Below are 24551 nucleotides of genomic sequence, written 5' to 3' on the forward strand. Positions count from 1 at the left end.
ATTAAACCAGATAATGATTAATTGAGAAACTATTTAAGTACAACTCAACGACGCAGAAATCTCTTGCATCTTGTTTTGATTTGTTTTAATATGGCCTGACAACCCTAATCCAGCAACGCCGAGTTGAAGCATGTTTTCATACTTTTTGCCGGGTAAAATGTATTTAATTATATAATTCAGCGCCCCTTGCAGCAATGGATCCCATCGACACCACCAAGCGGAAGCCCAGACGCACCTACGGCACACCATCCTACACGTATCGCAATCGATTTGCCTATGCCCTCTTGGCCGCCGGAACTGCGCTCTTCGGCATTTGGAGGTGAGTAGATCTTCGAATTTAACGTATAAATGTGGTTTTAATGCTTGCCACCGCCTCGTTTTTAGCCTGACTCCCATCCAGCGCATTGCCAACGAAAAGCTGTCCCAGGCGGTGGCCCAAACCGAACAGGAGCGCGATAGGAAAGGACTCTTTGAGTTCGGCGCACCAAGGACTTCGCAGTTCATCAAAGACGCCATCAAGGAGAGCGAGGAGCAGAGGAACAAATAATGGATCGCAAGACGCGGCGGGCCAACTTCAAAAACCTGCAGCCTCGGTAATTTTAATTGAAATAAAGGCCAATAAAATGAATGTCATTATCTAACTGGACACTTTGTTTTCCTTTCATCCGAAGTTCGACGCGAAGCACCAAAGCAGCCGCAGATACATTATCGTTGTCCAACTTCTTCGCCACACCCGAAAGTGCTGAAGAAGTTCCGTCATGTCTCGCCGACATTCCTGTTCAGCCCGATCCTCCTGCCCCCAAAATCAAACCAATACGTGCCAGCAATGTGTTCGAAAAACCTGGGCCCAAGCCCAAAAAGGCACCCAAGCTCAAGGCCAGCACGGGGCCATCGTCGAGTGGCGCGCGTCGCGGACGCGGAAAGAGCAAACAGCAGCCCAGCATCAGCAACTTCCTGCGCAACGAGCAGATCTTCGCAGAGGTGACCGCCCAGCATTGTATGGCGGACAACTTCAGCCCGGATGACATTGAAATGGCGCTGGCGCTGTCCAAGTCGGAGAGTGAGAAGCATGGACGCCTGCGCTTGCACGACGATGACGATGCAGTGGTTGACCTAATGGATGATGAAGATAAGTCCACGGAGAGAATACGTCATAAACTTCAGAAGTATGGCTTCCGCACAGCCGCCAAGGAAGGTAAGTAATCAAATTAAGTTAAGACAGTACGACTGGACTTTCGTTTATCCCCATTTAGATTATAAATCTCTGGCGGTCCTGCCCGTAGTGGCCAGCAAAGGAGGTAGACGTGGCAAGTGGGCCAATAGGTTTACTGCCCTAACTTTAAGAAATCCGGAGGTGCAACAGAAGAAGCTCGAGGAGAAAGTATCTGCATTGCTGGGCCAAAAAGTGCACGGCAAGGACCCAAAGGAAGAAGACTGTTATCTGCCACCATATACTGTGATCACCGCAGCGTTGAAGGAACTCAGAGCTGAGGCTGAATCTCGCATCCTTCGAGAACCAAGCGAAGGGCCCATAGATGACTTAGGATCATACTACGTAACCGACTTGTTTGAAGTTAGTCGCACGCCGGCACACCATCTTTTAAAAAATTGGGCTGCGATACAGGGAAGGGATTTTTCGCCAGAGCGTGAGACCCAAAAATACCGCCAATTGAGGCAACAACATGAACTTGTCTACGCTGAGTTAGAACGACACTTCGGTGATCCACAGAAGTTGGAAGAGGAGGTGATGCAGGAACTGGATGATTTGGAAAAACTGGTGGCAGAAAACATGATCGAAGATGATTCTGTAGTGATAAATATTGTGGAGGCAGAAACCTCGTCGACTGGTAGCAGTCCATCTAAGGAGCCGCCGGATAAGCGTCCAAAAATGACAATGGAAGACAAGGAAAACCAGCAGCCCACAACCTCAAAGGCCAGCTTAACCGTTCCCGCCCAGTCAACCCGCTGCACCTCTCCGGATCTCTTTGCGGACTCCGAAGATGAGCCGGATATAGTAACGAGTGCTATCTCCAACGAACCCGAAGACGTTAGGAATCTTTCAATGAAGGTTTACAAGAATGTCAGCATAAGCGAACGATCATCTTCGGTCGCGGAAATAGAAGTTGTGTCCAGCAATGATGAACCATCTCAGATAACCACGTATGAGGTGTTTTCCAGCGACGAAGGTGAGAATCACCATTCATATAGACAGCACACCTCTTAAGAGTATTTCAATTTGCTTTCAGTAAAGACTGTTTCCAACGCTACGCAGGAGATGATTTCTTTTGATGGTGAGTAAGTAAGGAAAGGTGCACGACCAAAATCTCATTCATATCTTAATTTCCAGACAAACCAATTGATGACTTCATAGACCTAACACAAGAGTTCGAAATGGTGGAATTTAATGAATCGAAGCCTAGAACCCCAAACTTAATTGCATCATCGGAAACAGATTCCAATGTAGACAACCTAAATGGTGATACAATTCTAGATTTTACTTCCCAAGAGGTAAGCTGTCCCATCTCCAAGGAATTGTTCGCAAAGTATGCCAAGGTGGAAACATTCCCTGTGTGGAATGCAGCAGCAGAAGAGGAGGATAAAATTGAATTTTCCTTAAGCATGGAAAGAGATTTTAAGAGTTCCGAGCAATCGTCGCATCAGCTCGGCATATTAACCACTCCAAATGACACCGAAGGCAGTTCAAGCTTTAATGAATTGAATTTTTCGAGGAACTCGCTTCGAAGGAGCGTTAGTCTATCAACGGATCTCAGATTCAAAAGTCCGCTAAACTGGAAAATGAACTCATCAGTCGAGAAGATGGTCTCGCCAGCAGCTTCTCCTTACAAACAGTCGGACGCAAGTGTGGATTTAACTCAGAACAGCGATGATGAAAACGACGCAATTCTGCTCTCCGACGAGGAAATCAATTACTCCATTTGGAAGGGCAATAAGACCGTAAAGGATTTGGATATCGGGGACGATAGCTCTGACAGTTGCTTTGCATCTCCGGTATCGAAAAAGCGAGCTATCCCACAGTTCCAAACTGAGGAGGATCTGGATGCCTTCTTAATGGCCTTTTCCACGGATGGCAATGGATCACAAGGTTCACATTCACCCAACAAGAGTGCTCTTAGCAAGGAGCGTGCCGAGTTCGGAATACTAGATGCTGCTCCGTCTCAACCCTTTAGTCTATCTGAACTGCAGAGTCCCGACGGCAAAGAGAAGTCATCGGACAATGAAATCAACTGGGCAGAAGCTTCGTTTTTGGATGCCCCAGCAAAGCCATTGGCACGCAGGAGCAGCCACAAATTTAACGAGCTCTTGTCGAAAATAAGCAAACCCGCACAAAATTCTGATGATGACTTCGACGAATTCGATCAGATGGTTTTCCAAAGCAAAAAGGAAGCCGCCTCCAGTGCTGGCGAAACAAGTAACATGCCTCGAGGATTGGATCTTTTGTTGAAGGGAGAGATTAAAACCACAGCCATATCGGAGGCAAGAGCTCCAGGCAACCAAACTCCGATTGAACCGCAGCAAGTAGATGTTGACGGTAATGTCTACTCTGTGCGTGTTTGCCACACACCTAAGCCAGATTTCGCCACCCTCTCGGAATCGGAGATCCTCCAGCAGCTCTACAAGTACGGCATTAAGCCACTGAAACGCAAGCAGGCGGTGAAAATGCTCGAATTCATCTACAATCAAACGCATCCCATAATGAAGACGGCTGCTGTTCAGGATTTACCAGCCAGATCTGAGCCAATAGTGCGTTCCAAGTCAACTCCAGTGATTATGGAGCGGCCACATTCGCAATTAGCAAAGTTAACCACTAAAACTTTGACGGCAACTGGGCCAAAAAAGGATTTCAGGTTTAACGATGCCACGGGCGAGGAACTGCTGCGCTTCTCCCAATCCCTTCCCCCGAGTCTTTGCGATGACTTCGAGACCTTCGTCATGCAAACGAACGTTACCAAGAAGACGCCACTGCCGCTGGTGCCACTGCACATCGCCTGGCACAATCTCATCTGCGCCAATCCCCAACTTCACGAGAGTGTGCTCACGTACGAACCCATTGATTTGCAGGCGGTCTACTTACAATTGAAGCACATGGGGCATCGATACGATCCAAAGGATCTAAAGACCTTCTTCGATCGGCGTTGCATTATCTTTCGCTATGAACTGGGTGCTCCCGGCAAGCAAGCGGAGCGTCATGTGCGAAGGCACACAAAAAAGCCTTCTAAAAGGAAGTAGATTCTAAAAGTTATGGAATTTCTTTGTACTTATACCTCACTTCGAATGCATTGAATTATTTTCTAGTATTTACCTTATATTGTATTATTGAATAAGATATTGTTATTTGGCATTTGCGATCTAAATTTATTGTATGCAAAATTTATAAAACTCAAATACATTCAACACTTTTGTTTGAAGCATTGTTAACCATTCCTATTTGCCATTTCAAGCTAACCACTAGCATCTATGAATAAATAACACAATATTATTTTTGGGACCGTAGATTTATTTAATGCAACTTCAAAGTACAATATTACAAAACTAATGGACGAATACAAATGTATAGAGTTTGTAGTAGATACAAGACACTGATATGTTCATACGAGTAGAATATTGGACAACATTAAATGCAGCATCTGTGGACAGACTACCCGAAATGGGTATTAAATGTAAAAATACAATTCGATCTTACGGCGCTAAAAAGACACTTGGACGGTATAATTTTCTCACGAGTCTCTACGTGGAAGGCACATTGTCAGATTGCGATTAATGGAATGGAAACGGCTCGAACGAAACTAGTTGCTAATGAAGCTATTTGTACTGCATGCAAAACTGATATGGTTGGTGGGTGCAGACGGGTTAGTGGGCTCTTACAGCAGCTAGGATTAGTTTCGGGGGGAGAGATATATAAGAAGCAATTCGTAGCATTGCCGGCATGTATAAGTATGTAAATTAAAGGCAGGGCTGTCCAAGAAATCACCAACAATATCGCTACTGAAAGTTGAAAAGGCATATTGGTTGAATAGGATTAATGGGACACCCCTGAACAAGATTAGGCATAGCTAATCTCATGCTCGTACGTCTTTCCCCGCAGGTCCTCGTCATCGGGAAGCGCATGGTGGCGCAAACCGCACAAACGCGGTCCGTAGCGCAGCATGACAATAATAACGCCCACGATAAACAGGGCGACGGCGGCCACGGCGGGATAAAGGAAGTAAAGAGCCATTGCTACTTAGATGTCGCTCTCGCGCTTCTGCAACTCCACGTATTCCTCGCGCTGGCGTTGCTGGTGCAGAGTGCGACCCTCTGGGCGTGGTGGACGCTGGTGCTGCTGGTGATGATGATGGTGCGCCGAGTGCACGGGCTCCAAGTCGTCAACGCCGATGACAACGTCGTCGGGGAACACTTGCTGATGGGTTGTGGGCTAGAAGAAGTAATAGTTTCCAAACAATAAGCTACGATGTTTTGGGCTCTGGCCAAAAAACCGAAAACTCACATGGAAGCGCTGAAAGTATGAGGCGTCCTTCAGCTCAGTGAAGTCCAATGGCGGCTGATTGTGGGGCGTGGCAGACCAAATGGAGACCAGCCAGCGATTGCCCGTGTGCCTGTCCTGCCAGTACTTGCGATGCTTGGAGCAGCAGCCCAAGATAATGTTCAGTATTATGATCGTGCCCAGGACAACCGTGCAGATGGCAATGGTCACATAAAACGGCGAGAAGTTGCCGTAGATGTGGCCGGTGAAGTAGGGATTCTTTTCGTACGCCTTGCGTTCCTCTTCGATTGTGGACATAGTCTTTCAGGGGTGTGGTTACTTGCCAGAGCCTCAATAGCCTGCTGCACAATGCTCAATGGTCTGGAGGGCAGGAGAAGAAATGCGTTCGCAATGAGAAAGCGGTTCAACCACCACGCTGCATGCCACTTGCACCCCGAAACGAATTGCCACCGATTCCAATTTGTCACATTGGGCGTGGCGTCACCAAAGTAAACTAACTAGCAGCACCTGCAGCTCCCCACTTTGCAGCTTAAATGCGGATTGTACTTACCATTTGCGCGCGATTGGTGGTCACTGAGATTGGCACAAGTCTCATTCAGGTGTGTTACGCACTTCTGCTCTTGAAAGTTATTAATTTCAGCCACTTTGCAGCTACGAAAACAACGCCCAAAAGCCAGGCTCAGTGAGCTAGTGATGGCACTAAGTGGACTCGCCGCATGGTTGCAAGCGATCGATAACCATTCATCGATCGCAAGTGCAGGTTGTGTACATTTTTTACTGCATAAATTTAGGCATAACGTTATTTATTAGAATTTAAGTATATTAAACAATATTTATGACCTTTGTCACAATAACACCAAATTTACATGTTTAAAAGCCCGACAAGTATGATAAACAATATAAACAATAATATCATTGCGCAAAAACAGGCATCTTAAGCCACCATTGTAAACAAATTATTATTATTTTTATTAACTATTACAGGTTTCGAAGCAATCCCAACTCAAAAACAATCCAGCTATTCAATAGCTTCAATAGATTTCCCCGATCACTGGTCGTAGGTAAGGAAGTTATCCAACCCGGTGAACTGGCGCGCCAGAGCCCTACCATCGTCAGTGGGCGTGCTGAAGGCGATGCACTCCCTAGCAATCTCCTGACCGAGCACCGTGTGGCACTGGACGACTCGAAGCAGCTTGCTAGCGATCCCGCTGCGCCGCTGCAGCGGAGAAACCCAGATCCGTGAGACGCCGCAGCTGAAAGAAGGTACATTTTAGCCGTTGACAAGGGAAGAGGTGTGCAGTTGGGTATGTCTTACCTGGCCGGGTAGCTCTCCTCGCTGAAGTAGTCCGTGCCATCGACCTGGATGAAACGATGGGCCTGCGAGAGGGGCTGCACCAGGCAGAAACCCACGATCTGCTGCTTGCGCACTGCTATGAAGGCCACAAAGATCTTTGGCACAATGTACGAGGAGTAGCCCAGCTCTTTGTCCACCACACCGATGAGATCCCGCAGCCTGTCGAGCCGAGCTGCCGGAGCGCGTTCGTTGATCCGTATGATGCGGCCGTCGCTGGCCCACTCCGGATAAACGGACACAATGTCCTCGTCGATCCAGCCCTTGAAGCGCAGCACATGGATGGAATTGTGGTACTCGCGATGCAGCAGCTCCTCCTCCGGTTCGTGCACGGTGTACACCAGTCCGCACTGCTGACACTGCCGTGCTCCGAAGGCCTTTTGACCAGCATCGATCTGGTACTGATTTGATCCTCCCGCCGCCGTTAGCAATCTCATCGATGTGTCCGGCCGACGACGCAACGATTTCTGTACAACGGGCTGCAGGCGTTGAGTGAATATGGGGAAAAGCTTTGGCTGAACTTCCTCTACGGCTGGCGCATCCTGTTGTGGTGCAATGGCCACCGCTGTATTTTCCACTGTTTCCATCTGAGCAAGCTGCGCAGCCTCCTCGCTGTTTACCACCATGTATAAATTGTCCACAATTTGATTGGCCTCGTCCTTGTAGTTATCAGGATTGGCAATAAAGATCTCAAAGTTCCTTTCGGTGCAAATGTTGTTGCTAATGAGAAACTCCAGCAAGATTTGCTGCTGCTCCACGACATTGGGATCGTCGGTTTGGTATGGCAAACGTTGACGGAACTCAGCAAAGGGATCAATTTCCACATCGTTCGCTTCTGGTGCATACTCAATTATATCCGGTAGGGGCTCCGTTTCCATGCTCGTCTCCTCCGCATCCATGGGCGTTGCCTGTACCACCGGATTGGCTTCTACAATCTCATCAACCACCGTATCGTCCAGATTCTTCAGGATCGCATCCACAGTGGCCTGCTCGGCGGAAAATATCGTGGCCGACTTGACGCGCACTTGCCGCGGCTTTCGGCGTATCGTTTGGACGAGTTCAATCTTGCCCTGGCTGACGCTGGCCCGGATGTTGTCCGTGATTCTCACCTCCATGCAGGTGCTACTACGGCGGCCTGATTTGAAGAACTTTCGCTTGCTTAGATCCGCTGGCTCGGCGGTTGGGGATTTCTGAACCGGCTCGTGGCGAATTATCGGTATGATAGGCTCCACCTCGATGATGGGATCAATGTCTTCAACATCACTAAGATCGGAGAAGTCGGCGGATGTTTCTTGCCATGCGGTTGCTGGCAGATTGTTATTGTTGTTAGCATCGTCGGCTTCAATCACACTCAATGGTTTGGCCATTTTGATCGGGTCCTTGGCATTACGGAGAATCTGGTGGACTTCTTCCACTTTGGCGCGCTCTTCACGCTTGGTGGTGATCAGGTTCTTGAGCCGTTCGTTGCTCAGCGAGTTGAGAATGTTGTCCATATCGGTGGCTGGCAGTCGGTTGGCAAAACCGTGACGCTTGCGTATTTTGTGGCGAACTCCCTTATTAATGCCCAATAGTGGACGGGAGGTTGGCGAGATTTTCGTAGGTTGTTTAAGCGAATTCTTGGATATGGACGGTCGCTTTCTTGACTTTGTGACCGCTTCTCCACTGTGGGAATAGAAGGCCATGGTGGGAATGCTGCTGCTAAGCGTCACCCTGCGCATCTTGCTCTGCGGCGAACCAGAGTCGGAGTCCGCTGAAGGAGCAGCCTGGGTGGACGTTTCAGGGTGCTGACGCTTTTGCGGCTTATGATCGTATGGTTCTTCGTCTGATTCGGGCACTTCGACATCAATCTTCATACTTCTTGGGCTTTCTGGCCTTTTTGCTGCGGCTCCTTTGCGAGATTTCGCTGTTTTATTGTCATTCGACTTGAAAACTTCTACGGGGGATTTGGATCTGCTACTGCTGTTTTCTATCTTAAATGCTTCTTTTTTAATATCTCGGTTTTCTTCGTCATCCGACCTCAAGTTCTCATGTACATGGGCAGCGGCCTTCAGCGTCTTGCCCGCCGACGTGAAGTTTCTTCGGCTATTTCTGGTTTTTGGACTGATGATTTGCGAGCTCCTTGTTTCACGAACTTCTGTATTCTTCATGGAGTTCTTACTGCTAGAAGGTTTCTCATCCTCCGACTGAGACTCTTCAGCTGGGCTCGTTTTCTTCGGTTTAGTTGTATGCACTTGGGCAGTGGTCTTTAGGCTGTGGTTGTGTTTCTTTTTTGATTTTTCTAACATCGATCTTGGATCCTGACCCTTCATTAGCATATCTGCCACCTTGCTTAGCCTTGTCTGAAATGATTCTGGCGAGGAGGACGAATCTGGATCCTTCTGCGCACTGAAGGTTCGTGGACTGCGTCTGATGCTAGTTCTGGCTCTCGAAGAAGGAGTTCCTTCAGAGGAAGAGGTGGGCGACGACATTGAAGAATCCGCTCGCTTTCTTTGGACCCTCGGCTGGCGGGGACTGCTGTTGCGACTGTTGCTGCTGCTGTTGCTATTTAGCCGCATGGTGGCTGTAAACAATTGGGGCAGCTGCTCCGCCGTGGCAGTCATGACTCCGCCACGGGTTTTCTTGTTCTCCTTGTTGGTTTCCGGGCTGCTGTTCGCACTGCTGCTCGACTTGGCGGCGCCTGCGGCAAAGAGACTCCTGCCCTGCCTGTTGGCCGCCACATGGGTCTTCAATGGCAAGACACCCAGACTGTCTACGTCCGCATCATCCTCGTCGTCGTTGATCTGGCGGAGCCTGGATCTGGGACTGCCGAACAGTTGCCGCTTGCGCTCCGAAAGGCGCGGAGTGGCCATGCGACCGGGACGCCCACTACCCGTCGGGGTCTCCATGATCGCGCGCAAATCTTTTATTTCGCATTAACTTTGTCCAAATTGTGACTCCTTCGCGCTTTTTTGTAGCTGCCTAGTGTTGGGGGTGGTTGGATCGATAGGGCTCTCTGCGGTCGTTTGCCAACACTTGACAGATCGTCTGTGTTTTTACTGCAATGTTTATAAATACTAAATACACTACATTGTTTTTAAATGTTTTTACAGCAATGTTTGAAAATATTAAATACATTGCAATGTAAATATTTTCTATTAGTTATGATTTTTTCTACCAGATTTTACATTTAACATTTTTCCTTGAAGAGATCAAGTCAGCTAGCAGTTTTCGGTAAATTATTTGTACATATTCATTCTACAATTTCTGTAAAGTATTTTCCTTGATCCGAGACAAAGTTCCATTTATTGAGTTACAATCATAATCGCTGAACTTTCTATAATTTTTTCCAATTTTCATATATTTTAAAAATTTCCGCATTATTTTAACTAACCGATATTTGTACAGAGTTAAAGTGACCATATAACGGGACAAACTTTTGCTGGTATTTCCATCCAAGTCAGACTCAGTCACACTCCTCCAGACGTTACACAGTCACACTGCGGACAAGGTACAAATCGATTTGGGAAAATCTGCTGCTCGGCCCGGAAAGTAGAAAGAATAGAACTGTGCATTTAAAATTTAATTTGCAGCCAAACCCCGCTGCCGATCAGGTAAGTCAGCTCCTCCACATTATCCGTACCGCATTTGAAAGCCACGCCAACGAAAGCAACGAGAACCGTGAGAAAATGTGAACTCTAGCCGCCGCCATCTTTTTTTTATGTATGCGTTAGGCCAACGCCAATAATGCGAATTAAAACCGAGTTTATTAAGATTACTGGCTAATCGCGCTCCTTGTGCTGCTGCCTAAATGTTTACCCTTTGCTCGTATTGGTTAAAATAGAAAAAAATTGCACTGTCTTCTCTCTTCTCTTGAGGTATCGCGTTTGTTCGTCGCCGTCGTCGTCCTCCAACCGCGGTATATACATACATACAAACATATCGGCATATATATATATATATATATATATATTTTCGACGCAGCCGCCGCCGCCGCCGCGTAGATATCCATTTTCCGGGATTACCCCACCCAGAGTGATATAAACGATATAACCGTGGACGACCACGCAGCGGAACCCGCTGCCGCCATGCCCGGAGCCGGCACGTTCAAGTTATTCATCGGGAATTTAGACGAGAAGACACAGGCCACCGAGCTGCGTGCACTGTTCGAGAAGTACGGTACCGTCGTCGAGTGCGACGTGGTGAAGAACTATGGCTTCGTCCACATGGAGACGGAGCAGCAGGGTCGCGATGCCATACAGAATCTGAACGGTTATACGCTGAACGAGTTCGCCATCAAGGTGGAGGCGGCCAAGAGCCGGCGGGCGCCCAATACGCCGACCACGAAAATCTTCGTGGGAAATCTAACGGACAAGACGCGGGCGCCGGAGGTGCGGGAACTGTTTCAGAAATACGGCACCGTCGTCGAATGCGACATTGTGCGCAACTATGGTTTTGTCCATCTGGACTGTGTCGGTGATGTGCAGGACGCCATTAAGGAGCTGAACGGTCGCGTTGTCGATGGCCAGCCGCTCAAGGTTCAAGTGTCGACCAGTCGGGTCCGCCCCAAGCCGGGCATGGGCGATCCGGAGCAGTGCTATCGGTGCGGAAGATCCGGGCATTGGTCGAAAGAGTGTCCGCGACTTTACGGCAGTGCCGGAGGCGGACGCGAGCCGCCATCGCCCCTCAGCGCCGGCGGCTACAGAGATCGCATGTACGGTCGTGACCCGTATCCGCCGCCACCACCGCCGCCGCCGTTCCTGCGTGACCGCATCATGGATGGCTTTAGGGTAAATTCAGCATCCATTTGCCCCCCGATCAAAACATCCATTGTGCCCATGTATTATTCACATTCTGTGCTGCTACTAATCTGAAACTTGTTTTCCCACCCCCAGGACTATGACTACTATGACCGCCGCTTCGAGGACTCACGCGATCTGTACGAGCGTCGCTATCAGACCTCGCGAATGCGCGACTTCCCACCGCCGCCCATCTCTCGCCGCGAACCCATGCCTCTACCGCCCACCTTAAGCGGTAGCCTGCGCTCCTGCAGCGTTTCTCGTGGATACGACACTATGTTCAGCCGGCGCTCGCCTCCGCCGCCGCGTAGCAGCAATGGAATGAGTCGCTACGGGTAGGTAACACTTCGAGTGGTTGAAATGTCGCACTTTCTTTTGCAAATATGTATGTACTAAAGTTATTTCTTATCAGATGACTAAGTTTTACATACTTGCAAATAAAGACCAAGAAAGTGCTTTGTTTATATGATGAAAATATACAACGAAATGTTAAAATGTAGATAACATACGTATATCTCCATTGAACCTATTTTGAAATCAGTTTTTAATGAGCTATTTTCTATCTCACCCCAGCTCGCCTACTCCACATGGTTACGAGGACTTTAGTCGCGATGCATTCGACGAACGCATGATTTCGTCGCGCGGAATGCGCGGTCCATCGCCGCCGGGTCGCAGATATGCGCCCTACTGAGATGAGTTTTACTATCACGGCAGCAGCTGAGTAGCGGTTGCACTACCCATGCCCCTGCCCATGGGTCACACTTTCTACCACACAACCAGCAATCGAAGAACGGCGCCTGGGGACTGCTGGCTGCTCTGCTGGTCGCCAGCGACGGCCTACTACCATAACCACCAAGCACACCAGCAGCACATGCTGATGCCGACGACAATTTCACAACTGTGGCTGCCGCCTTGGTAAACCACATACATTTTACTAAGCCCAAACTAACCATTACTCGTACACTTAAACAAGAAGATGGAAACACGTGTCGAAGCATCCTTCCTATATGCAAAACACGCCTAAAAGACTAGACAACGACGTGCAACCTCTACACATTCATCCGTAGTACCAATAAACGCATAATCAGTCGAAACTGTGCAAAAATAAACACTGTATTTTAAAGCTAGTTTAAGGGGCAGTATTGCAACGATGTGTCTTAGATCTACGGATGCTCCATCGCCAGCCGTCGTTACGCATGTGAAATGGAGTGCTGGCTGCCGTGCTTGCCCAAAATGGGCTGATCGGGAGACAGATCTTCCGGTGGGGTACCATTGTGCTTGTCGGGTGAGTGGTCGTCTAGCAGCTTGCTACCATTGTGCTTGTTCAGTTCTTGCAGCTCGACAGGTGTGGCCTTCTCGAATGTGGGCGGGATTAGTAATCGACTGGGAAGATAACATGTTATTTATTGTGGGGAACCCCATTAAAAAAAGAAAAGTATTTCAGCTTACTTGCTGCACTGTAACCAAAACATGGAGACCAGCATCATGGCCGAAGTAACGCCGAAGGTCCAGAACGTGCCCAGGCGCGTGTAAATGGATCCCACGAAGACTGGACCAAGGACGCGGGACAGACAACCCGAACCGGTCATCCAGCCCATCCAGACGCCCTGCGGCCGAGGTCCCAGAACTTTGGAGAATATGGTCTGAATGAGAGTCACCCCAATGGGATATCCTATCGAGGTGAAGGCAAATCCAATGATGAACTGCGTCAGGGTCAAGGCCGGCAGTTCGCCGCACCATTTCTGCGTTGTGGGGCAGCCCAAGAAGATGGGATCGCTTTCGCTCAGGTTCCAGCTAGCATTGAAAGGCTGCGCCAACTTTGGCGGATCCGGACCCCAAGGCACGAAGAGCACGCGACCGAGAAACATCAGCGAGAATCCGCCCCAGATGAGCACATAACGCTCGGCGATAATCTTGCACATGGGCTCAATCAAAACGAACGTGACCAGGGAGACAATAGCTGCGATGGTCATCATGATGCCCATGTACCATAGGGCCTCGTCGTTGGACCAAGCGAACATGTCCATTGTCAGGGATGTGCCCAGACTGCAAGGCGAGGAAGCAATCATATATAGCTTCAAAAAAAAAGGCATTCTGAGGATTACTTACGTCTCCAGCAGCACAAAGTTGAATACCAGAACAAAGAAGGCGACGATCAAAGTCCATGCGGATAGATATCTGGGCTTGATGCCTTTCCAAGTCTCCTTCTCGGATGTGCCGCCCTGCATCACCATCACCTCGCGAGCTGCAATTTTGTGCTCCTGAAGGAGTGTTCAAATTTAAAGCCAATTTTAAGCGAACCAAGTAACCTGGCCACTCACCTCAAACACTCCGGGCAGGAACATCATGAAGTTTCCAATGCTCATCAGCACATTGATCCATCCGGATGCCGTGTACATGTTGAAGTGCATCTTGCCCCACAGCCAGACGTGTCCCTGATCTCCCAGCGGTGTGACTGCCGCCTGCAGAGTCGGACCAATGATGAATCCGAGGACCTGAGCCAGCGAAACCATTGCAACGGCATGGGTGCGTTCGCTGATTCGCGTCGCAGCGGACAAATAGGAGCGGCACAGGGCAATATTCGCCGAGCTGACGCCGATGAGGAAACGCGAGGAGAGCATCCAGTACTTCACATTGTCCGGACGCAGTTCCAGCGAGGAGTATATGCCGCTGGCCAGCGTGAATAGAGACAGCGAAAGTAGCAGTGGCAGGCGAATCTTGCCCAGCTTGTTGCCCCACCACCCGAAGATCGGACTGAAGATCATTTGTCCCAGCGGATTGGCGGCCACAATCAGACCCATGAACTCCTTGCCCGCATCCGGATCTAGCTGAAGAGAGATGGGATTGAAAAGCAGCTGAATAGCGTGGCCAAAATGGGTACGCACCTTGTTGAGGTAGGGCCAAATGCCTGTGAGAATGATGCTGAAGCCCAAAGCCATCAGAAACATCGTGAAGTAGATGATGCGGACGGAGCGCCAGCGCTGCTTGTACTCCTCCAGCGTCTCCAGGCCATCGTCCACATCCTCCGGCAGTCTTTTGGTTTCAAAGCGAGCGGAAACTCGGCGGGCAAACTCCATAACTGGTTTGCTTGGCTGTGATGTTTGGTGGGTGGGTTGGCTGCGATGGACGTGTTTGCTGGATTTCACCGCCACTGAGTCATTCTGTAAATGGATTCGAATGAGTTTTTTTTTGATGGAGCTTTGGTGAATGAATGTGTCAGTTGTTGGACATTTTTTCTCTGATTGTATAAAATGAATAATCCTTTTTGTAATAATTTTAGCGAGGAATAAGAGCATTTTGCCGCATGAAGTATTGTAACTATTAATATGCAGAATCTTATCATAATGATCCTATCCTAAACTTATCAGAGTAGAGTATATCTCGAATCGGTGCCTCCAACTACTTGAATATGAATATGAATATGGATGGAATGGATTATCTGCCAGCCGTCGCGTGATTATCCTCCTTCGAAAAACCGAAGATATGGAAAACAGTTGGCTGAACTTATCACACAAATTGCGGAAGATAAAGGCAATCGGTGCCGAAATAAAGCAATATTCAGCTGTTTGTAGTTATTCGTTGCCATGTGCGGTTGTCTGTAGGGCGTTTTTCTTTAGTAAGAGCCACTATCACTGTGAGTATGCCGTTGTTTTTGTTTATATTGCATGATAAGGTTCAGTTTATTACATGATTTCATTTATCAGAGCCAAAGAAAATGATTCGCCAGTACAGGGTACGAAATAAAAACACTAAGCTCGAACTTTAGTTTTCGATAGTGCAACAAGTGCAGCGATTAGCCATATCAATCAGACTTGTCCACTTCCTACATCAATCAGACTTGTCCACTTCCTACATCAATCAGACTTGTCCACTTCCTACATCAATCAGACTTGTCCACTTCCTACATCAATCAGACTTGTCTACTTCCTACATCAATCAAAACGTCACTGGTTGAAGATCACTCCGTTGTAAATCAATTTCTGATTGAATACACCAATTGCCAATTGATGCACTTGGTTGTTTTCAGTTGAGCGCCAGATTCTCGTTCTCGAAGTACACAAACACACACACATCTTTCAGATACAAGATACTAGATATGAGATAGCGACCGTTGATCTTTGGCTGCCTTTTGTTTTTTTTTCGTAAGCTACTTTGCCTTTGCACTCTTTGCTTTGATTTTCAATTATTTGGCCAGCCTTCTACAGTTTACTTAGTTGTATTTTGTTTTTCTTCACACACTGTGGCACAAGTATGTAAATTAAATGAAAACATGCACTCTTTGTTTTTTGAAATTACTCTTTCTTTGTCTCACTCTCGCTCTCCCGCTTCCTCTCACTCGATTTTTGTAATATTTAACCAACCGCAAAGAAAGCGCTTTTCTCCCTCTGCCAATGGCTATATCTGTATCTGTATCTACGTCCATGTATCTTTCGGTGCATCTAGAACTCAAGGGCACCCCCCCACCGCGCGCATCCCTTTTGTGGGGCTTCCAGCGGGTAATGCACCTTTTACCAATCGGGCTCGGTGTTTTAACTACCTGTTGCAGCGGAACAGCGACGACCACTGGAGATGAACGAACGCGACGGACTGAACTGACGCGGCAGCGCCTGTTGCCAACAAATCGGACGACGCGTCGCCACAGAGCGCGTTGGAGCTGTCCGGAGAGAGAGGAGCACTCGGCAGATAACGTTCGCGCCCGAAAGTATGCTACTAAGATAATCCAGTTCCTCTGTCATCTGTAAGATAGACCGCAAAATAGTCCCTAAGCATAGATAGTAACTTGTTAACAATCCATGTAAATCGATGTAAAATCAATACGCCTTCTTCAAATTATAATTATTATACTAGATCATCAGCAGGAAAAATGTATCTTTAAGATTCGATTGAAATAATAAGGAAACTGAAGAATGGAGTTCCCTAAAAACCTGTCTAACCTACCAAACTTCTACCTGCGTAGAAATGACTCAATTGAAAACGATCTTTGAAAAAGCCATTATAATGTTACAGGTACATAAAGATCTTACCACTTCAGATAGATTTGTGAGTTTACATAGTTTCCTATAATGTGAGAACTGATGTCCTGTGTTCCAGAGTTAAATAAAGTAGGACTTTGGTTACAAAAATCCACTCAGAACTACTTAAATACTTTCGCTGCTACTGCAGAACACTATAATGTGAAAATTTATTTGTTTTTTTGAGAGCCCAAAATGCCTTATAAATATACAACAAATGATTATAATAATAAAAGTGAAAGTAAATTGGGTCTGTGGGGTCTACAGATTTCCCTGTGCCTGTTGCAAACGCATCAATCGCCGCTGCCTCAGCCAGGGCAGCAGGAGTCCACCTGGACGCTGGCCGGGAAGTGGAGCTCGTGGCACAAGGTCCATTGGGGCAGCCAGGGTGACGGCTTCGGGTATGATCTCATTGCGCCGGAATCCACGGAAGGCGGCGCTAGGCCTGCGTGGCACACGATCCTCAGTCTGGCGATCCTTTTTCTGCGGCACATCCTCGTTCCTAATATTCAGGCTGAAGACATCCCCAGTGCTTGGATCGGAAGACAGATGACTGACCGTATCCTGAAGCACCTTGGGTATCCGCTCCACCACCTGCAATGCGTCGCGGAGTGGCCGAATCTCTCGCTCCGGTAGCTTGCGCTCCTTGGACGCCTTGCTCTTAGCGCTCTTTCGGAACAAAGGACTCTTCTTGTTCTTACGCGAGAACGGATCCTTCTTAAGGGGAGCGGGGCGAGTTAGTCGCGAAGCAGCCTGCTCCAGGAACCATGGTTCCCGACGAGCCGGCTCCTCCAGCTCAGCCTGACGCTTGAATGCCGATGGCTTGGCTGATGCACGCTGCTGCTTCTGCGCTCTAGTGCCCAGTGGCGAGGGACGCACCAGGGAACTGGCAAAGTCATTGAACCACTCCAGGTGATCGACGGACCTCTTGTGCCTTATTTGCTCCGAAGCCTTGGATGGCGTTTCCAAGGCATTGGCCGTACGTTGAATGACCAACTTTGCGGAGGGCTTGTAGATGGTTATGTTTGAGCGACGATTTCGAGGCGACTGCACCGAAGTGGTGGCGCTCCTGGCCACCAGATCCCGCTTCTGCTCGAACTGCTGGGCGTTGCGCACAAAGCGATTGTTGCTTGGTCCCTGGATGACGATTTCGAATGGTAGATTCAACGTCTTGGCATTCATTTGCATGGTGCGGATGCACTCAGTATCGGATTGGTCGTCATTACACTCGCACAGGCACTCCTCGCCGCAGTAGAAGCCCAAACAGCCGCAATGCTCACACAGCGCCTTGCAATTCTTCTCGAGCTTCGACTCCGTGAGAGGATTCACATTGCTACTAGTTTTCGTGGAGGTGACCAATGTCGACGACGGTTTGGTCGTCGTGCTGGACACAATAACAGCTTGGAACTGAATAGCAGCCAGTAGAAGTAGCACCGTATAGCCACTGAGGCTGCTCTTCCGTATCTTTTCCGTCATCATTGTGGGTGCTCCAGTTCAAACTGTCTGGCCAATTGCGATGCGCAACCGATTTTATAACGCTGACCAGGTGAAATCGTAGATGTTCGTGACTGACAGTTGATTCTAGCTTACAGTTCGCCGGAATTTATGCTGACTTCGTGTGATCTTGAGACATTTCCCAATTGGGTTCTCTAATTGAGTTCTTTGTGCCGGTTTTTTTTGTTTTTTTTGGCACACTTCGGCGTGCCAAGGCCGAATTCCCGCACTTGAACTTGGCCCAGAACACACATAAATCTTTGTTTACAGCGTTTATTACAAAAGAAACCAAACAACGAGTTGCCACTGAAGTCATTAGCGGCGCTTGCCCTTTCCCTTCTTGCCGCCACCACCACCCCCAGATCCGGATGCATTCGACTGTGGCTGCGACTGCTGGTGGTACGAGTCGCCGGGTTTGTTCTGTCGCGTCTTCAGCTGCGGTATCTTGCTGGCGATATGCAGCATGATGGACTCGCGCGTGGGAAAGTCATTGTTGTACAAAGTGCCATCGACATTACGCAGCTGGACGCGCACACGACCACGGAACTCCATCTCGCTGCTGTTTTCGCGACAGTACTTCTTGTTCTCCATGAGGAACTGCAAGTTGGACACGGACAGCACATCGCGGATCTCAATATAGCTGGGATTGTCCACACAGTTCTCCTTGGGCAGCCGGCGGCCCTCCTGGCGGGTCTTTTTCCTATTGATGTAGGCGGGATATACGCAAATCCATCTGTGTTAACAATAAGAGTTACATGTGGGATCGAACTTTGTGTTTTGCTGGCCAGTGCCTGGTCCCTACCGCTCCATATCGTTGTGCTTCATGCTGGGGTCCCAGTGTTTTAGCATGGGAGCTGCTGTCGCCATTCTTGCAGTGAATTCCTTGTTTGTTTATTGCAATTCGTGTGTAATTAACAAAAAGTGAGCTAGAAAGCTATTTTCCACGCAAGCAACCCAATTGAAATAGCGATGGCAAGTGCAGCAGGTCCAGTAATCGATATTTTGCGAGAAAGCCAATAATGGACCGTATAGCTTTTACCGGCTACCAAGTAAGAGGTTATTTATAAGCGATTTAAACTAAAAGAGTACATAAAATAAATTATTTTATTTATATAAAAAAATGAGGTAATTTTAATTTTTGGCTATTTTTCCCCAATTTCTATTAAGCCAGATTGCTCATCTCTTGCCATATCGATGATACCTCAACAAAAAGCCCTCCTAACCCTATCGATAGAAACATCGATTTGCGACCATCTCCAATATGCAGGCCGCGGAAGAACTTCAATAACAGTCTGTTTTTGGTCTTTCCGTGGTGTAATTGCCTTGAGTTGTGCGGATAACGCTAAAAACCAAGTGGAATCGACGAGTCGAAGAGCGGCGGCCAGCAGCAATTCTAGTCACGCGTGTCGCGAAGCCAAGCGGTAAACAAAAAGCACGCCCCACACCGCAGTGACCCCCCACCACCACCACCCCCCGCGCGCAATCAAAACAACAAAAGCACACACGCAAGGCCACGGCGGAGCAGCAGCAGCAACAACAACAACAGCGACAACAATGGAAGAACTGAACATCATATTACAGAAGACCAAAGATAAATCAACGCAAAAGGAGCAGGATGAGGTACTTATCCCACGGCTTAATCCTTCCGGACCCCGTGAACTTTGACATTCGAAAGTGGCGACCGAACGAGAGACACAACAGCAAACTAACCAGCTATTTTGGCCTTCCTTCCGTTCTCCTTCTTTTTCGACCCACTTCATTTTGGGCTTTATTTACATGTGGCCCACGCACGCAAAAACGCTATCCAGATTCTGCTGCAGCCCTTCACATACATACAACAGATTCCTGGCAAGCAATTCCGCTCCGAGTTGGCCTTGGCCTTCAATCACTGGTTGCTCATACCGGGCGAAAAGTTGGCGCAAATCGGAGACATTGTGCAGATGCTGCACAATTCCAGTTTGCTGTGAGTATATCAATTAACTATAGTATACAGCTGCGGTCCGATTAATAGCCCTATATCAAATTAATATCACGTCAATTAATCAGCATGAAACTACAGACAATGCCTTGTTTTTGGCATAGATACTATCCTCTTTCTATGAAAAAGTTTAGCAAAGTTAACTCAAGCGATAAATATTATCATAACGATGTACTGACTAACTTGCATATCAATATTAAAACAAAATATTTTACTAAAGTATCATCATACATACTCACTAAACATATGCCTTTCAGAAACCATATAAAATCTGCGCTAGTTTTATGTACGAATGTATTTAAATACCTGTCGATTTATTGCCAGCCAACTAATCATGCTTGGCGTGCTTTACTTTTTAGTTTTGACCTTTGTCTTCCTTCGCTTTTCTGCTCCCCATTATTTGGCTTTGTTTACGCTTTGTTTGTGCCCCCCAACCCAAAACACCCGAACGTTTGACCCCCACCCCGTTTTGGCCACTTCTCCTGCATGTTTTATCTCAATTCACACTTGCAGAGTCTGTATTTGTATACATTTGGTTTATTTGCTTTAGTTCAGATGGATTCCAGTTAAATGCCTAATCGAGTGTGAAGTTCTTTTGGGCAAGTGATGAAAATTGTAGAGACTCCACGCTCCAAAAATATGAAAATGCTGCCATATGCTCGTTGGAGAAACTCTTATCATCATCAGCTCATTTCGTTTCCATAACGCGCATATGCTATATAGAACTTTGCTTTATCATTTCGATGGCGGTGACTCACTCTCGCACTCCTCTTTGCCCAATTGGATTTGACCATATATATAGTCTCGCACATTTGTGGATTATTTGGATAGAGCGTTGTGCGCTGGCCTCAAATCAATTTCCAAATTTCATCATGAGCCCGCAGGTTTCTCTGTTTACAATTGAATTTCTTTGCAATCCAATGTGGGGATTCGGAAATTGCATAAATTATTTAGATTTTTCCCCAGGGCGGCCTTCGGAGGAAAAGCGATGAACAAGATGATGGCTTGCCAACAAAACAGTCGCAATTAAACTTTGAACTCAGCCAATTGAAGTGTCTGCGCCGCTTTTCAATTGAAGACAGTCAAGTGAGTCGAAGTGACCAGGGATTTTCGCCTATCTTCAGGCAGCAGCTATGGAAATATTCATGTCGCTTTCAAGCTAATCCCGTCCTGCCTCCGGCCACCTGTCGCCATTAACCATTCGGAGACAAACACTCAGGAATGGCCTTAATTCCGCTTAAAATCCCCAGCATTGTTCCTTGACAGCAAGCAGTCTCATTCCTCCGCCAAGTGGCCTGCTTGTTCTTACTTGTTCCTTACTTTTTTCCGTTTTAGTAATGCATTTTCATATTGGCAAAAAACTTAGTTTTACAACGACGCCAGCAGTTGCAGCCGTAGTCAGTGGCGGCCATAGTGCCTCCTCGTACGACCCTCGTCCGTCCGTTCGTCATTCATGCACTTATGCCCATTGTCAGTTAGTCAGGCCGTCGCCAGTCGACAGGCATTGTCACAACTCTTGCCACGCAGCCCATTTTCCTCATTTTCCCCAACACCAGCCAGCCTCCTTTGCACCCAATCCCCATCCCATGCCATTCCTCATCCCATCCTTTCTCCATATCCCGGCCCCTTTGTGCGTTGTCGCTTCAACGCCCACGCCTTCGTGCCAAGCCATCCAATCCCGTCCCGCGACCCATACCATCCATATTCCCTACCAATGACTTTGCCAGCTTTGGCGGAGCGCAAACATTTTTTAATTACGCAAATGTTGGGCTGCCCAGCTCGTTTTACCCGCCGGGCATCGTAGTTATTGAAGCGATGGCGGCCTTTAAGCGAGGCTTAAATTTACACATCCATTATTTTGGTGGAATGAGGGGGGAGGTGGAGGGGGTGTGTGGACAGGGGGAGCGCCAACGTATGTTTATAAATATGAATGTGGTTGGTGGACACATGGAATCCGAGGCTCCCTTCGCTCGAATTGTGAAATTCTATTTAAAAACCCATACTTTTCTATGCAGTACGTGTTGATTTCGTGCAATTCTGAATTAATAGGTCTACAAAAACATCTGCTGATAAGTAAACTATTGAATCTTAAAACGAAGAACATATTTTCGCATTTATTCTAATTTCACATGACTGGCTCGAATTTTTTCTTTGCAAAGTTGATTGTAAGGTAGTGAAATTGTAGTCTCTTATGCTTGAAAGTATATTAAGCTTGAATATATAAGTACACAATTAACTCACGGCAAATTATATACATGTGTGTTCTTGATACTAACTTACAGCATTGATGATATTGAAGACAATTCGATCCTTCGCAGAGGTGTGCCCGTGGCGCATTCCATCTACGGCGTGGCCAGCACCATAAATGCGGCCAACTATGCGCTCTTTCTGGCGCTGGAGAAGGTGCAGCAGCTGGATCATCCGGAGGTACGCACGAAATCGGATCAGCGAATCCACCTCTACTATGGAGCTCAAAGTAATCCGCGTTTCTTGCAGGCCACCAAGGTGTACACCGAACAATTGCTGGAGCTGCACCGAGGACAGGGAATGGAGATCTACTGGCGCGACAGCTTCACGTGTCCCTCCGAGTCGGATTACAAGCTGATGACTGTGCGCAAGACCGGCGGCCTCTTCATGCTGGCCATTCGCCTGATGCAGCTGTTCAGCTCCAACAAGGAGGACTATTCGAAGTTGACGGCTATATTGGGCCTGTACTTTCAGATACGCGACGACTATTGCAATCTGAGTCTGAAAGAGGTGAGCGTATGAATGGTTGGCAATAAGCATAAGTCATTGTTAATCTGTGATGACATTCCGCCGTAGTACACGGAGAACAAGAGCTTCGCCGAGGACTTGACGGAGGGCAAGTTCGGCTTCCCGGTAATCCATGCGGTTCGCACCCAGAAGCAGGATAAACAGGTTTTACGTAAGTCCAACGTCTTGACCTCAACCAAAGGCTTTTCACTCATTAAGCTGATGGCTTATGGTTATATCCACAGACATATTACGCCAGCGCACGCACGACATTGAGGTCAAGAAGTACTGCATCACCTTGCTGGAAAAGCTGGGCAGCTTTCAGTATACACGCAAGGTTCTGGAGACGCTCGACGCGGAGGCGCGGTCGGAGGTTAGTACTTCAAGACGAAGTTGCTTGGAAGTCTTGATGATGTTAAATGTAGAAATTCGCACACATCCCATCTTTGCTACGTGTTTTGTGCTAAATTAAAGTAATCTCTCAACCCACACAGGTGGCTCGTCTGGGTAGCAATCCGTACATGGACCGCCTGCTCAACAAGCTGCTGTCGTGGAAGACGAGCGATAGCGCCAGCATCACGCAGTCGAACCAGATCAATCACAACAACGTCTCACGCAGCAGCCCCAACCAGAACACGCTCAATTGCAATTAGCAGCCAAAGAGGCAAAAGAGGGAGCAGTCGTGAATTGCGAACGGCAGAGCCTCTTTTGCCGCCAATCCGGGACAGCAGCAGGCCAGCAGCCAGCCGAAGCCTGCGTGCCTCAGTGCGCCCCTGTTGCGTTTCCTGCAGAAGCTGAAGATATTCTGAGATTTATGTTACCCTTTGCCAAACCGAAAAGCCCACAGAGAACCCCTACCTAACTGTCAACCGAAACCAGAGCGATGAGAACGGAAATAGGAGGAGGATAGGATTTGGATTGGATTGGATAGTGAAATGAATGAAATGGGATGGATAACAAAACCAACAGCAGCCTTACAGAAAATTGTTAAGCCAAAAGTAAATTGATATAAGCCAAGCTTATCGTTGAGCTAGCAAAGAGCCATAGTACAGCTTTCCAAGAATTTGTTTTTTTACTTTTACTTTTACATTTTACTTTATACTTTTAATCTAGTTTTGCTTTAAAGTTACGTAGTTAGTTAGCTCGTTTAGTTTCACCAGTTTTAGTTTCGCCCAACGAATGGGAAGCGGGGGTGGGGATCAAGCAAATCTCGCAGAGCATTACTGAATTATAGGATATGCAATTTTTTAGCTCTTGTATTTCTAAGTGTGTTTCGTATTCTTAACTCGATTCTGCAAGCAATTTTCGATTTCTAAGTGTCATTTTATCAAATCTAACTCACTCGGAACTCAATGTGCACTTCCTTTATCGACGTTGTTCCATTTTAATTGTTATACAAATGCGATTCGTATACTATTAACGACAAATTGTTAATGTTTTATGCAGACACTATAAAATCAACACAAATGAACGCAACTATATATTGAAATAATGATAATGATGCACTGCACGGCAGGTTTTTGCACATTGCACCACCTAAAAAATATATACATATATTATATATATAAATATATATATTTTTATTGTAGTTATACACTTGAAAGAAACAAAATTATATAACGGGCAAGAGAAACCGGAAAATAACAAGAAAATTAACCAGATTGCTGAAGTGGAAATGGAAAAC

The 24551-nt window shown here is 47.4% G+C and overlaps 10 protein-coding genes across 16 annotated transcripts; 4 read left to right on the top strand and 6 right to left on the bottom strand.

Moving 5' to 3' along the window:
- The first annotated feature begins 92 nt into the window (after positions 1 to 92).
- On the top strand, positions 93 to 641 carry LOC117141080. The gene is made up of 2 exons (XM_033304378.1): positions 93 to 319; positions 385 to 641. The coding sequence occupies exons 1-2, from the start codon at positions 195 to 197 to the stop codon at positions 545 to 547; spliced, it is 288 nt and encodes a 95-aa protein (XP_033160269.1). The 5' UTR covers positions 93 to 194; the 3' UTR covers positions 548 to 641.
- On the top strand, positions 508 to 4502 carry LOC117141073 (structure-specific endonuclease subunit SLX4). Of its 3 annotated transcripts, none has more exons than XM_033304370.1 (5): positions 508 to 593; positions 672 to 1195; positions 1254 to 2186; positions 2247 to 2291; positions 2348 to 4502. In XM_033304370.1, exons 1-5 carry the CDS (start codon positions 547 to 549, stop codon positions 4246 to 4248), a joined length of 3450 nt encoding a protein of 1149 aa, XP_033160261.1. In that variant the 5' UTR covers positions 508 to 546; the 3' UTR covers positions 4249 to 4502. The 3 variants fall into 3 exon arrangements, with proteins under 3 accessions (XP_033160261.1, XP_033160263.1, XP_033160262.1); XM_033304372.1 differs by having other exon boundaries at positions 2252 to 2291; positions 2348 to 2440; XM_033304371.1 differs by lacking the exons at positions 508 to 593; positions 672 to 1195 and having other exon boundaries at positions 2067 to 2186; positions 2252 to 2291.
- On the bottom strand, positions 4496 to 5261 carry LOC117141081. The gene has a single exon (XM_033304379.1). The coding sequence runs from the start codon at positions 5234 to 5236 to the stop codon at positions 5063 to 5065; it is 174 nt and encodes a 57-aa protein (XP_033160270.1). The 5' UTR covers positions 5237 to 5261; the 3' UTR covers positions 4496 to 5062.
- Positions 5219 to 6204, bottom strand: LOC117141079. The gene is made up of 3 exons (XM_033304377.1): positions 6054 to 6204; positions 5507 to 5863; positions 5219 to 5434 (listed from the first exon to the last, which is right to left on the bottom strand). Exons 2-3 carry the CDS (start codon positions 5798 to 5800, stop codon positions 5243 to 5245), a joined length of 486 nt encoding a protein of 161 aa, XP_033160268.1. The 5' UTR covers positions 5801 to 5863; positions 6054 to 6204; the 3' UTR covers positions 5219 to 5242.
- Positions 6205 to 6448: 244 nt separating this feature from the next.
- On the bottom strand, positions 6449 to 9842 carry LOC117141075 (N-acetyltransferase eco). The gene is made up of 2 exons (XM_033304373.1): positions 6819 to 9842; positions 6449 to 6756 (listed from the first exon to the last, which is right to left on the bottom strand). The coding sequence occupies exons 1-2, from the start codon at positions 9737 to 9739 to the stop codon at positions 6552 to 6554; spliced, it is 3126 nt and encodes a 1041-aa protein (XP_033160264.1). The 5' UTR covers positions 9740 to 9842; the 3' UTR covers positions 6449 to 6551.
- A 459-nt stretch (positions 9843 to 10301) lies between these two features.
- LOC117141673 (RNA-binding protein lark) lies at positions 10302 to 12738 on the top strand. 2 transcript variants are annotated; one of them, XM_033305266.1, is made up of 4 exons: positions 10302 to 10444; positions 10709 to 11620; positions 11726 to 11964; positions 12203 to 12738. In XM_033305266.1, the coding sequence occupies exons 2-4, from the start codon at positions 10919 to 10921 to the stop codon at positions 12318 to 12320; spliced, it is 1059 nt and encodes a 352-aa protein (XP_033161157.1). In that variant the 5' UTR covers positions 10302 to 10444; positions 10709 to 10918; the 3' UTR covers positions 12321 to 12738. The 2 variants fall into 2 exon arrangements, with proteins under 2 accessions (XP_033161157.1, XP_033161158.1); XM_033305267.1 differs by having other exon boundaries at positions 10815 to 11620.
- Positions 12725 to 16266, bottom strand: LOC117141669 (major facilitator superfamily domain-containing protein 8). Of its 2 annotated transcripts, none has more exons than XM_033305263.1 (6): positions 16167 to 16266; positions 14515 to 14790; positions 13951 to 14457; positions 13739 to 13890; positions 13079 to 13675; positions 12725 to 13012 (listed from the first exon to the last, which is right to left on the bottom strand). In XM_033305263.1, the coding sequence occupies exons 2-6, from the start codon at positions 14704 to 14706 to the stop codon at positions 12820 to 12822; spliced, it is 1641 nt and encodes a 546-aa protein (XP_033161154.1). In that variant the 5' UTR covers positions 14707 to 14790; positions 16167 to 16266; the 3' UTR covers positions 12725 to 12819. The 2 variants fall into 2 exon arrangements, with proteins under 2 accessions (XP_033161154.1, XP_033161155.1); XM_033305264.1 differs by having other exon boundaries at positions 16135 to 16223.
- A 506-nt stretch (positions 16267 to 16772) lies between these two features.
- Positions 16773 to 18323, bottom strand: LOC117141670. Its single transcript, XM_033305265.1, has one exon. It carries the CDS (start codon positions 18118 to 18120, stop codon positions 16903 to 16905), a length of 1218 nt encoding a protein of 405 aa, XP_033161156.1. The 5' UTR covers positions 18121 to 18323; the 3' UTR covers positions 16773 to 16902.
- A 69-nt stretch (positions 18324 to 18392) lies between these two features.
- LOC117141675 (signal recognition particle 19 kDa protein) lies at positions 18393 to 19121 on the bottom strand. Its single transcript, XM_033305271.1, has 2 exons — positions 18938 to 19121; positions 18393 to 18868 (listed from the first exon to the last, which is right to left on the bottom strand). Exons 1-2 carry the CDS (start codon positions 19000 to 19002, stop codon positions 18451 to 18453), a joined length of 483 nt encoding a protein of 160 aa, XP_033161162.1. The 5' UTR covers positions 19003 to 19121; the 3' UTR covers positions 18393 to 18450.
- Positions 19122 to 19384: 263 nt separating this feature from the next.
- LOC117141674 (geranylgeranyl pyrophosphate synthase) lies at positions 19385 to 24508 on the top strand. Of its 3 annotated transcripts, XR_004459496.1 has the most exons (8): positions 19386 to 19755; positions 19944 to 20098; positions 22396 to 22540; positions 22610 to 22870; positions 22937 to 23039; positions 23113 to 23240; positions 23362 to 23865; positions 24457 to 24508. XR_004459496.1 is itself a non-coding variant. In XM_033305269.1 (7 exons), the coding sequence occupies exons 1-7, from the start codon at positions 19690 to 19692 to the stop codon at positions 23518 to 23520; spliced, it is 981 nt and encodes a 326-aa protein (XP_033161160.1). In that variant the 5' UTR covers positions 19385 to 19689; the 3' UTR covers positions 23521 to 24508. The 3 variants fall into 3 exon arrangements, 2 of the variants coding, with proteins under 2 accessions (XP_033161160.1, XP_033161159.1); XM_033305269.1 differs by having other exon boundaries at positions 19385 to 19755; positions 22432 to 22540; positions 23362 to 24508; XM_033305268.1 differs by having other exon boundaries at positions 23362 to 24508.
- Positions 24509 to 24551: the final 43 nt, after the last annotated feature.

Source organism: Drosophila mauritiana, chromosome 3L (assembly GCF_004382145.1).
Source record: "Drosophila mauritiana strain mau12 chromosome 3L, ASM438214v1, whole genome shotgun sequence".
Classification (NCBI taxonomy): Eukaryota; Metazoa; Arthropoda; class Insecta; order Diptera; family Drosophilidae; genus Drosophila; species Drosophila mauritiana.

Coding starts and splice junctions, on each gene's coding strand:
- LOC117141073 (XM_033304370.1), top strand. CDS start 547: ATGGATCGCAAGACGCGGCGGGCCAACTTCAAAAACCTGCAGCCTCG. Junction 594..671: donor TTCAAAAACCTGCAGCCTCG/GTAATTTTAATT, acceptor TTTCATCCGAAG/TTCGACGCGAAGCACCAAAG. Junction 2,187..2,246: donor GGTGTTTTCCAGCGACGAAG/GTGAGAATCACC, acceptor ATTTGCTTTCAG/TAAAGACTGTTTCCAACGCT.
- LOC117141080 (XM_033304378.1), top strand. CDS start 195: ATGGATCCCATCGACACCACCAAGCGGAAGCCCAGACGCACCTACGGC. Junction 320..384: donor GCGCTCTTCGGCATTTGGAG/GTGAGTAGATCT, acceptor CCTCGTTTTTAG/CCTGACTCCCATCCAGCGCA.
- LOC117141081 (XM_033304379.1), bottom strand. CDS start 5,236: ATGGCTCTTTACTTCCTTTATCCCGCCGTGGCCGCCGTCGCCCTGTTT.
- LOC117141673 (XM_033305266.1), top strand. CDS start 10,919: ATGCCCGGAGCCGGCACGTTCAAGTTATTCATCGGGAATTTAGACGAG. Junction 11,621..11,725: donor GCATCATGGATGGCTTTAGG/GTAAATTCAGCA, acceptor TCCCACCCCCAG/GACTATGACTACTATGACCG. Junction 11,965..12,202: donor AATGGAATGAGTCGCTACGG/GTAGGTAACACT, acceptor ATCTCACCCCAG/CTCGCCTACTCCACATGGTT.
- LOC117141079 (XM_033304377.1), bottom strand. CDS start 5,800: ATGTCCACAATCGAAGAGGAACGCAAGGCGTACGAAAAGAATCCCTAC. Junction 5,435..5,506: donor CATACTTTCAGCGCTTCCAT/GTGAGTTTTCGG, acceptor TACTTCTTCTAG/CCCACAACCCATCAGCAAGT.
- LOC117141669 (XM_033305263.1), bottom strand. CDS start 14,706: ATGGAGTTTGCCCGCCGAGTTTCCGCTCGCTTTGAAACCAAAAGACTG. Junction 14,458..14,514: donor TTTGGCCCTACCTCAACAAG/GTGCGTACCCAT, acceptor ATCTCTCTTCAG/CTAGATCCGGATGCGGGCAA. Junction 13,013..13,078: donor TTTTGGTTACAGTGCAGCAA/GTAAGCTGAAAT, acceptor TTATCTTCCCAG/TCGATTACTAATCCCGCCCA.
- LOC117141675 (XM_033305271.1), bottom strand. CDS start 19,002: ATGGCGACAGCAGCTCCCATGCTAAAACACTGGGACCCCAGCATGAAG. Junction 18,869..18,937: donor AAGCACAACGATATGGAGCG/GTAGGGACCAGG, acceptor TTGTTAACACAG/ATGGATTTGCGTATATCCCG.
- LOC117141674 (XM_033305268.1), top strand. CDS start 19,690: ATGGAAGAACTGAACATCATATTACAGAAGACCAAAGATAAATCAACG. Junction 20,099..22,395: donor CTGCACAATTCCAGTTTGCT/GTGAGTATATCA, acceptor ACTAACTTACAG/CATTGATGATATTGAAGACA. Junction 22,541..22,609: donor AGCAGCTGGATCATCCGGAG/GTACGCACGAAA, acceptor CGTTTCTTGCAG/GCCACCAAGGTGTACACCGA.
- LOC117141075 (XM_033304373.1), bottom strand. CDS start 9,739: ATGGAGACCCCGACGGGTAGTGGGCGTCCCGGTCGCATGGCCACTCCG. Junction 6,757..6,818: donor GAGGAGAGCTACCCGGCCAG/GTAAGACATACC, acceptor ACCTTCTTTCAG/CTGCGGCGTCTCACGGATCT.
- LOC117141670 (XM_033305265.1), bottom strand. CDS start 18,120: ATGATGACGGAAAAGATACGGAAGAGCAGCCTCAGTGGCTATACGGTG.